At 45.6% G+C, this 10,559-nt stretch overlaps 1 protein-coding gene across 1 annotated transcript; it reads left to right on the top strand.

The window, feature by feature from the left end:
* Positions 1-3,110: 3,110 nt before the first annotated feature.
* LOC148183678 (pancreatic alpha-amylase) lies at positions 3,111-8,563 on the top strand. The gene is made up of 10 exons (XM_005520926.3): positions 3,111-3,281; positions 3,876-4,022; positions 4,224-4,421; positions 6,277-6,507; positions 6,889-7,022; positions 7,108-7,230; positions 7,342-7,441; positions 7,653-7,774; positions 7,884-8,009; positions 8,261-8,563. Exons 1-10 carry the CDS (start codon positions 3,111-3,113, stop codon positions 8,448-8,450), a joined length of 1,542 nt encoding a protein of 513 aa, XP_005520983.1. The 3' UTR covers positions 8,451-8,563.
* The last annotated feature ends 1,996 nt before the right edge of the window (positions 8,564-10,559 follow it).

Genomic DNA, 10,559 nt, shown 5'->3' with positions numbered 1-10,559 from the left:
GGTTGAAACCAGCTAAAGCCCATTGCTACCTTCAGAAAACTTTTGTTAGTTACTCACTTTGTATAATCCTTCGTGCTGAGCTGTGTGTATGCCCTTCCCCATGCTGGTCTGGCTAAACCAAGGTGCCTTCACACCCTTTTAATTAACACTCTCAGGTGATGCACTCAAGTGGCACAGTTGTTTGAAATAAAGGCCGCCTATGAGCACTTTGTGCTTTTATGTCAGCATTTTTTTGCAACCTGCTTGAGCAGTCACAGCCTGCAGAGCCTGCCATGGGAGTTCTCCCTGCCCCCTTTCCCATTGGCGTTGCCATCCATTGCATTGGGTTATTGAGGATGGGTCCATCCTGTTCTTGGCTGACAGCAGCGTATTTTTCACTGGAAAATACATGTAATTGGAAACTGAAAGTCATGCAGTGACATTCCATCACCTCAATGGGACTCCATAGGGAATGTTGATGTAAAAATTAACCTCAGGCATATTGGTTTCTCTCCGTAATATTGGGGAATGAGGGGGTCTGTTTTCATTGAATTGGTAATCACAAGGTGCAATCACTCACTGGTTCCTTGCTGTTAGTGAGTAGGCAAGGTCATTTACAGTGATTTACTATTTTATTGCAGTAGTGGAAAAAGAGACCTTATTAAAGGTCTGCAATATGAAAATGAACAGGTGGAAAAGTGGGACCTACTTGAGTGTTTTGTCCTTGAAGACCAAATCTGGGAAAGAGAAGGACACGTGACACACTGGCATGGCTAGTTTTAGAAAGAACACACCAGAGGCAGTACAGATAAGAAGTGCACTGATATTTTTCTCCTGCAGTAACTGTGACATTTTTTTGGAACTTTATTTTCTTCGCAGGTATTCATCAAATGCCAGTGATTTTCTAGTCTTTGCATTCTCTTGGAGTATTATTGTTAATACAACTCAAGTTAATTCATGGAGGATTGTCCCTGAGACATTGATCTTATCAATGTCAATTACTGATCACTTCCAAATGAAGACCTGAAATAATTTAATGAAGAAAAGTCAAAGATCTTTTTTTTGAAGGAGGAAATTGTAGGAAATGCAAGAAAGGACTTCGACAACAGCTCTAGAATTCAAATTCAGTTATATGTCAGGAGCTAAAACTCATCTGCCCTATCATTTGCATCTGATTTTGGATTTTGTTCCTTGACTCAGATGAATCATTGATCACTTAAAATGAGATGAAATCTTATGCAAAGTTTCTGCTGGAGATGCAAATGCAACTCTGATCACTTTCCATCAGCTGCTCTTCATGACCATGTGAAGAAAACCTGTAACAGTTCATAGCAGGGACTGGGCAATGACACCAGAGAAACATTAGGTGTAAGAAGGTGTGTCAGTTCCTAGTTCCAGTGGGATTCACCTGGTGAAGACCCACAACCTCGTGTGATAAATCTGTTACTGATTAAACATTGCTGTTGCATTGGTTTTGCACTGCCTGGTTTTTGGTAGAGGACCAGGGTGGCTCCTGTGGGAAGCTGCTGGAAGCTTCCACCATGTCCAGCAGAGCCAATCCCTCATGGCTCTGAAGATGGACATGCTGCTAGCCAAAACTGGGACAATGAGAGAGGTAATGTCTCTGTGATGACTTCTTTTAAAGAAAATCAAAACACAGTCACATGGTTTTTCTTCTAATCAGAAAAGAGGAGAAGGTGAGAACATGTGAGGGAAACAATGTGGAGACACCAAGGTCAGTGCAGAAGGAGGGAGAGGAGATGCTCCAGGTGCCGGAACTGAGCTTCCTCTGCAGCCCATGGGGATCTACAGGGACACAGAGATCCACCCACAGCCCATGGGGATCCACAAGGGATGCAGAGATCCACCTGCAGCCCATGGAGATCCACGAGGGACACAGAGATCCACCCACAGCCCATGGGGATCCACAAGGGATGCAGAGATCCACCTGCAGCCCATGGAGATCCACGAGGGATGCAGTGATCCACCTGCAGCCCATGGAAATCCACAGGGGATGCAGAGATCCACCCACAGCTTGTGCAGGAGGTGCTCATGCTGGAGCAGGTGGATGCCTGGAGGAGGCTGTGATCCAGTTGGAAACCCAGTGGAGAGAGGAGGCCTTTGCTTCCAGGCTGGAGCAGCCTGTCCTTGGAGGACCGCACCCCGTGGGAACATCGCAGCAGTTTTGGGAGGGCTGTCTGCCATGGGAAGGACTCGGGCTGCAGCAGATGCTGCAGAGTGCACCCGTGCTGAAGAAGTTCATGGAGAACTGTCTCCCATGGGAGGCACCCCACGGTCCACAGGGGAAGGACTCCTCTCCCAGAGCAGCAGCAGAGAACCTCGGTGATGAACTGACCAAACCCCCACGCTGGGTCTCCCTGCACTGTCTGTGGGAAGGGAGGAGGGGCTGGGGGGGAACGGTGTTTTAAGGGCTTATTTTACTTCTCATTATCCTCCTCTGATTCTGTTGGTAATAAAATTCACTTTGCAACCTCTAGTTGAACTTATTTTGCCCTTGAAATGTTTTTTCCTGGTCCTTGTCATGAGCCCTTTGTTAGTTTTTTTTTTCCCTCTCCACTGCCCAGCTGTAGCAGGGGAGTTTGAGCAAGCAACTCTCAAGGGTGCCTGGCATTGGGCCAGTGTCAAACCACAGCAATTGTTCGTATCCTGGTCTGAACTCAGTCTAATCCTGAGAGCAAGACACTTCTGAATGCTGTCAAACCTATTCATTCTCCTAATGCTGTTAGATTTCCAGTCATCTTTCAATCACCTCCCACTCCTTTTTCCTTCCAGACACCACTTTGAGGGTCTGGGTGTTATGTTTTGGAATACTCTTGCTAAAGTATCTTTGTTTGTGTGATTGGAAAGAGTGCAGTTCTGGATTTGGGTGCACTGCTTATGGACCACTTGGTTTATGATGGCGTATAATCATTGTGAGAAGGTATTTAATCTTCAGCTGTTGGGTAATCCAGGAGAAAAAACAAACCAAAGGAGTGATATTGAGCTAGCTATTTAAATAATAACTGATAGCATTGATCCATGTGAATTTCGACACCTGCTACAGGAACTTCCTCATCTTGCAGGCACATAAATAGCAAGTGAAGAGACCACAGCCTTACACTGAAGGCACCATGCAAGTCATCCTCCTCCTCCTCGCAGCTGCAGGGCTCTGCTGGGGGCAGTACAACCCCAACACTCTCCCAAAGAGAACATCTATTGTGCATCTCTTTGAATGGCGCTGGCAGGATATTGCACAGGAGTGTGAACGCTACTTAGCTCCTAATGGATTTGGAGGTGTTCAGGTGAGCTGTTTCCTGAGTGGTAGGAAAATGGCATTGTAATATTTAATTAGTCAAAATGCTGGAGTTGGAGACCGTCATCTCCAAGTAACTTTGCTGCTGAGGAGGGAGGGTTGGAAGTAGTAATTGCTTTTAGAAGCAACCCCAACCCTGCAGGACCAGTGAATGATGGTGTATCTCTACCAGATCAGTTACAAAGGGGCATGCTTTCCTCTGAAAAGCTTCCCCTGAAAGCTAAGTAGAAGTTAAAGCTCTTTACCTTGTTCAAAAGGAAGTATGGAAGCAACAAGGTTTGGCATTTCTAAGGCTGTCACTATTACAGGTAATAATAATGGCTGTGGCTTCAGCCCTTCCATGCACATGACCTCGAAAGCAGGCCCATGCTTGACTCGGGCAACCCACAGGTACAAACCAAAATGTCTTTCTTGCCAGTGTACAAGACAGACATCTCACAGACCTGAACTTCTGCTGTGGGAGAGAGACTGGGTTGGGTACTGAGCTTCCTGAGGGCAGAGGTCCTGAGTGCAGATTTTAGCCCTTAAAATGCTGAAATAAAACCATTTGATTTCTTATCAAAGTACGTAATTTCATCTGCAGGTTTCGCCTCCAAATGAAAACCTTGTTATTACTAACCCAGACAGACCCTGGTGGGAAAGATATCAGCCCATTAGCTACAAGCTCTGCACTCGATCAGGAAATGAAGAGGAATTCAGAGACATGGTGACCAGATGCAACAACGTTGGAGTAAGTGCCTTGGAAATCTGTGTCTGATACAGCAAGAAGTGCTGTATAAACTGAGGGCAGGTGTTGCTGTCCTCAAAGGAAGTGTCAACTGAGAAAAAACTGAAAGGGAAAAAAATCAACTTAATAGTGATGTGGTAAAGCCTTGGCTATCACTTCACGTTTGCTACAAAACGTACTGAAATGCACATATTGCTTTTCCAGGTTCGTATCTATGTGGATGCTGTCGTCAACCATATGTGTGGGGCTGCAGGTGGTTCAGGCACACATTCTACCTGTGGAAGCTATTTTAATGCTGGAAACAGAGATTTTCCAGCTGTACCATACTCTGGCTGGGATTTCAATGATGGCAAATGTCACTCTGCAAGTGGAGAAATTGAAAATTATGGTGATATATATCAGGTAACTTCCCTTGGCAAAATTTTCAAATCTTTTTATTTTTTTCTTTTGACGTGTTTTTTTAACTCTACAGTAAAATCAAATGGTGTAGTGCTTCACAAAACCTGTGCTTAGGCAGTTGTCAAGTGAATGAAGTAGTGTCCATAGGTACGTGTGGCGCAAAATATTCTAAGTACTGAGAAATCAAGAACCTATGTGCAGATGTTTGCTTCTGAACTGAGCTCAGTGTACTCAGCTCAGTCTATGAGCTCATTTTTATAGCCTATAAACTCAGTTGATTATGATAAGGAGCCCCCTTGGAAAATTGACAGCAGTGCAAGGCGGTGCAGTGGTTACACAACTTCCTGGTTTTTGTAGTTAGAATATGTAACAGCCCTTTCTCAAGCTCTCCCTTCAGCCACTTTGCAACAATACATCATAATGTTTCTGCACTTGCTCTGCTTCATGTAAGGCTTGTCCTTCATTGGTTCAGGTGGCTTCTGCTATGTTAATCCCTAAAACACACATCTCAAATCCTGGATTACAATTTAAAGCTATTTCCACTCCCCATTCCTTTGGACTAGACCCTCATGTTTAATGTTATAACGAACTCCTCCCCTTTCCCCTGCTCTGGCTCGGGCTTACCCAGGGACTGCAGTACCTCAGGGTTGTACGTGCCCCGAGTGCAGCCATTTCTGTGAGCCACGGGCTCTTCAGGGACACACCTGCGGCTCCATGGATTTATCCACAGCCACAGGGATTCTGAGGGGCGGCTGTTCCAGCACGGCCCTGTCCATGAGGCCCTCAGGGACAGATCTGCTGCCGCACGGCCTCACCCACAGCCACTGTCCCCTCAGGAAGCAAACCCGCCCAACAGGGCCTCGCCCCGGCTGCAGTCCCTGCAGGGTGCTCCTGCTCCGCTGGGGGTTTATCCATGGCCACGCACTTCCAGGTGCTCCTGCACGGCCCCATGAGCAGCCCCCGGTGCTTCAAGCTGTACCTGCTGCAGCACGGGCCTGTCCTTGGGCCCCGAGCCTTCAGGGCTGCCCCTGCTGTGGCACTGACAGCCCCGGCCACGGGCACTTCCAGACGTGCCCGCTCCGCTGTGGACTTTTCCGTGGCCAGAAACTGTCCCAGACGTACCTGTGCCACCGTGGAGCCACCCCAGGGCACAGTCCCTGTGGCTCGAGTGCACACCGGAGCTGCAGCGTGTCCAGGACAGCGGCACAGGAGCAGCAGCGCCAGGTGCCAGCCCAGGCCGTGGGCAGCGCCGCGATCAGAAGGTCCCGGAGGGAGCGGAGCAGCAGCGCGGGCTGCAGCTGCAGCCGCAGCACAAAGCAGCCACTCATCAGCCCTGGACTCGACTGCACAGTGAGGCCAGCGAGCCCCACGGCAAGCACAGGAGCCTGTCACCTGTTAGCCAAACAGCAATAACAGCTATAAATTCCATCTAGCACGTTAATTATAGCCATCGGTAATTCAAACCCTTTGAGTCCTATGTTGGGCATCAAAGAGGACTTGTGGTTTAACTCAGCCAGCAGCTAAACACCCCTCAGCCTCCTGCTTTCAGTGGGATGGGGCAGAGAATTGGAAGAGTAAAACCGAGAAAACTCATGGATTGAGATAAAGACAATTTAATAGGTAAAAAGAAAACCACAATTTATTCACTTCCCATTGGAAGGCAGGTGTTGAGCTGTCTCCAGGACAGTAGGGCTTTATCATGTGCAATGGAGACTTGTAAAGAAAAAAACCTTTACTCTGGATATCACTCCCTTCTTTCTTCCCAGTCCAATACAACATCATTAACTACTACCCCACCTCCACTCCTCCTTTGGTGTAATACACAGATATCTTTATTATTTTCTTTTCTGTTGCATAGGTCCGGGACTGCCGCTTGTCCAGCCTCCTGGATCTGGCCTTGGAGAAGGACTATGTGCGCTCAAAGATTGCAGAGTACCTGAACCATCTCATTGACATTGGGGTAGCAGGATTCCGACTTGATGCTGCCAAGCACATGTGGCCTGGGGACATAAAAGCATTTCTGGACAAGCTGAATAATCTAAATACTCAATGGTTTTCTGAAGGAACTAAACCTTTCATATACCAGGAGGTAATCTCCACATTTTTTCATTTATATTTGCCTTTGTCTTTTGTATCTTTTTTGCCTCCTCCTTCAGAGGAACAACAATACATCTTCATCCAATTTACCCTAGAAGGAGCTCACAATTTACTTAGAGGAGCCCTGCAGACATAGGTAGTTTTGATTCTTAAAAATGCCTCCACAACAGACTGTCAATCAAATTTACCTTTCTTCTTTCATGTTTTTATTTGTGTCTCTCATGTCTTATACTGACTTTGTGTTGATCTACACAGCACAGCTACATAAATACTTTCTTCTCAATGTAAAGCAAGAAGTCATGCTGAGTTCTGTACTTTGCATTGTTGGTCTTTGTAAGACAAGAAGGGATACAGGTTTGTTTTCCTGTACCAGGTAATTGACTTGGGTGGAGAGCCCATCAAAGGCAGCGAATACTTTGGAAATGGCCGAGTGACAGAATTCAAATACGGTGCCAAGCTGGGGACAGTGATCCGCAAGTGGAACGGAGAAAAGATGGCCTACTTAAAGTAAGGATGAAGATGCTGCAACTTATCCAGGATTCACTGGATACACCAATTGACAGGGTAGCTTCAAGTCTGTGCTTTTGTTTAGGAACTGGGGAGAAGGCTGGGGCTTTGTGCCTTCCGACAGAGCCCTGGTCTTTGTGGATAACCACGACAACCAGAGAGGACACGGGGCTGGTGGAGCTTCTATTCTCACCTTCTGGGATGCCAGGTAAGGGATTGCTCTTGTCTGGGTGATGCTTCTTGCTTTTGCTTGTTTGTCTGTGTGTTCTCTGGCAGGTTCCTCCTTCCATGTCTCACTCCTTGTTTGTCCAACAAACAGGCTCTATAAAATGGCATCTGGTTTCATGCTTGCCCACCCGTACGGGTTCACACGTGTGATGTCAAGTTTCCGGTGGCCAAGATATTTTGAAAATGGAAAGGTGAGCTATTAATGCTGAAGACCCATCCATGAGGATAAAGGGTTAGAAGAGGGCCAGAGAAGTAGTGCAGTGCATTTCAGTTTGTCAGGTGATTTCCCTGTGCCATGCTGGATGTAGCCGGTGAAACTGTGATGCTCCCTCTGTCTTTGCTCTCCAGAGGGGCTCTCTGCATTTTCAGTCAGAAGATATAAAGCTGTCTTTTTAATGACAGGATATCAATGACTGGGTTGGGCCCCCAAGTAACGCGGATGGCTCCACAAAGCCTGTTACAATCAACGAGGACACGACCTGCGGCAACGACTGGGTTTGTGAACATCGCTGGCGTCAGATCAGGTAGGGCACTGGGGAGAAACAAGATGTAAAAGCACTTGCTTCTGCTTCCTGCTCCACGTGGCTTTAGAGCTGCTGCAGGTGCAGTGACAGACATTGCTTGTGTTTTCAGGAACATGGTTATCTTCCGTAACGTGGTGGATGGTGAGCCTTTCTCCAACTGGTGGGACAATGGCAGCAATCAAGTGGCTTTTGGCCGTGGTAATAAAGGCTTCATCATCTTCAATAATGATGACTGGTAAGTGAGTGGCAGAAATAGTGTCCCCAGAGAGAATAGCATGCCTTGTCTGCAATCCAACCTGAGTTATTTGAGCATGCTTGGTCCAGAGAGCTAAAATGGGAGAGTTAGAGGGGTGGGAGCAGAAAGCTCATTATTTACAATGCCCTTCAAATACGGGAGTAAGATCAGGTTCAGAAATCTTACACACAATTTGAAATATTAAAATAATATTTTAAAGACAATGCATAAATAGGTTTATTTTCCCATAGGAATATGAACGTCTATCTGCAAACTGGACTGCCTGCTGGTACCTATTGTGATGTTATTTCTGGACAAAAGGAAGACAACAAATGTACTGGAAAGCAAGTGTTTGTTTCTGGTGATGGAATGGCTAATTTCCAGATTAATACCGATGCTGAAGATCCATTTATTGCAATCCATGTTGATGCAAAATTATAATTTGGGAGAAATACCCTTCTCTGTTTGGTCTGTTATGTTTCCCCTATATTTTATTCCTTGGTTTTTGAGAATGAGCAACTCTCTATTGAATAATAAATGGCATTCAAATTGAAGAGTAATGTTTTTCCCTTAATGAATTAGATGTAGCTTTATCCCCTCATACCTAGTGGTGATGCAGTGGTAGGTTTTAAGACATTGCAGCACTCCAGTTCCCATGTAACAAAAACCCTGGAGCAAAAAAAGAAAGAATCCAAGTCAGCACCTGGCTAAGCTAAAATGCAGTATTTCCAGGGCTGATCCATACAAACACAGTTGTATCCCAGAGCAGCCACCCCGTGGGCTGTCAGCTGTGAGCAGTGCCTACATACAGAGTTTATCCCTTCCATATTACAAAGCAAGCCTGCGGTCTGGGTCACTGAAGGAAGTTCCAGGCTGTGGCACCAGTGAAACCAGCAGGTTACCTGGTTCACAGTCAGCTTGTGCCTGGACAAAGCAAAGCCTCAGCTCTTGTATCATTTGCCGCAGCGGTTTGAGGCTCCCTGTGCTGAAGGCGCCTGAGAGCACACTATGTACCCAGGCATTGCTTACACCTTGTGCCACTTGCTGAGGCACAGCAAACTGCTGCCTCCGGTGAGTTAGGCTCCCTAATTCTCCAATATCTCAAGGAATTATGCAAACAGAGCACAGGTTTGGCAGCTTTCCCAAATGCCTTGTCAGCTGTGAGAAAATTCTGAGGTAAAAGCGAGCCTTGCTTTAAGTCAGAATCTCTGCTAGGCCAAAAGTGCTGACTACATCCCATTCTGGATGGAAACATGGAAAGAGGTCACTCCAATTTGAGGTAAAGGTGTACTTTTAAGGGCTGTTCCCCTTCTGTGGTGTAGGAGGTGGACACTGGTGTTCCCAAGGGTTCCAAGTGTCTGTCAGGGCAGTCATGATGTGGGAAGTGTCCCTGGCCCAGCACTGGAGCTCCCATCTGTCTCCCTCGCTGGCTGTGGCCAGCACCTCCTGCACCCATGCACGCAGCCCTCTCTCAGTGGAGAGGTGCCAGAGATCAGGGGACTCATGTCACAGGGTGATCATAGCCTTTGCAAACCTGGTATTTGCCCACAGAGGGTGCTCAGGGAGTCCTCGGGCCCTCTGAAATTGACAGGAACTGTCTTAAGCCAAACATTCAGCTCTACCCTCAGAAACCAGGATTCCACACTCTATTATTCAGACATGGCCCAATTCCAAATGGAATAATCACTTCACACTTCAAATTGCAAATCCACCCCCAAGCCCCACAGCTTTTGTGGCAAATGATTGAAATGACACACACCGATACGAGGAGTCCATAAATCTACAGACTGAATATGGAGAAAATTGTCTGTGTCTGTGAATGTATGTGGATTCACTTTCCAAGTATGTTTGAGTGCAATGAGTCTTTTATTTAATGTAGGTTCATGTAGCTCTGCATTTTTCAGTGTCATTAAATAAAACATGGAGAAAAAGAAATCCTGAGACACTCTTTAGGTGTAAGTAAAACTTTGTGGGCCAAATGTTCACTGCTTTGAAAGGACCTAACTTGCATTCAGACCTTGATTTTTGTTCATTTCAGGATTTTGGCACATTGTCTTATAATTTGAGCACAAAGATGATGAAGAAAGTAATGATGTCATCCCGAGCACCACCAGGTCTTTTAGATAACTCACTAAACCCAGAGTTACAGTCAAAATTACTGCTAATCACTAAATTTAAAAAAAAATGTTACTACTAGGAAATGTTTATTTTTATAATCTCTATTGCTGTTCTTCTATGTGAAGTGATGACACTAAAGCCTTCATTTTTTTTTATACCAGTAATCAATGAAAAATTGAAATTATGTTATGAAATTTATCAAATTTAAGATAAGATATTTGCTGGAGCACAAAAGGATGGCACAACAGATCTGCTGAATCATAAAATTTTAGAATTTTGAGGCAATTTTAGAAATTTCTGTTAGAAATAGTGTTCACTTTCATTGGCCCAACAGTGACTTTAGCTGTGTTATTAATCTCTGAGTCTATAAATGCATTGTAAATTTACAATTTTTTTTATTTTACTTATTTATTTTTAAATTTTTTTTCTTCT

The sequence above is a fragment of the Pseudopodoces humilis genome, chromosome 10, assembly GCF_049639895.1.
Source record: "Pseudopodoces humilis isolate 2021_Gansu_Grassland_sample_001 chromosome 10, ASM4963989v1, whole genome shotgun sequence".
NCBI classification, from domain to species: domain Eukaryota; kingdom Metazoa; phylum Chordata; class Aves; order Passeriformes; family Paridae; genus Pseudopodoces; species Pseudopodoces humilis.
The sequence above is the reverse complement of the archived record's forward strand: the minus strand, read 5'-3'. Positions and strand labels throughout refer to the sequence as shown.

Bases quoted from the DNA above. Each gene is read 5' to 3' on its own strand.
- LOC148183678 (XM_005520926.3), top strand. From the start codon at position 3,111: ATGCAAGTCATCCTCCTCCTCCTCGCAGCTGCAGGGCTCTGCTGGGGG. The intron at 3,282-3,875 runs GTGAGCTGTTTC...TTTCATCTGCAG, and splicing joins ATGGATTTGGAGGTGTTCAG to GTTTCGCCTCCAAATGAAAA. The intron at 7,023-7,107 runs GTAAGGATGAAG...GCTTTTGTTTAG, and splicing joins GAAAAGATGGCCTACTTAAA to GAACTGGGGAGAAGGCTGGG.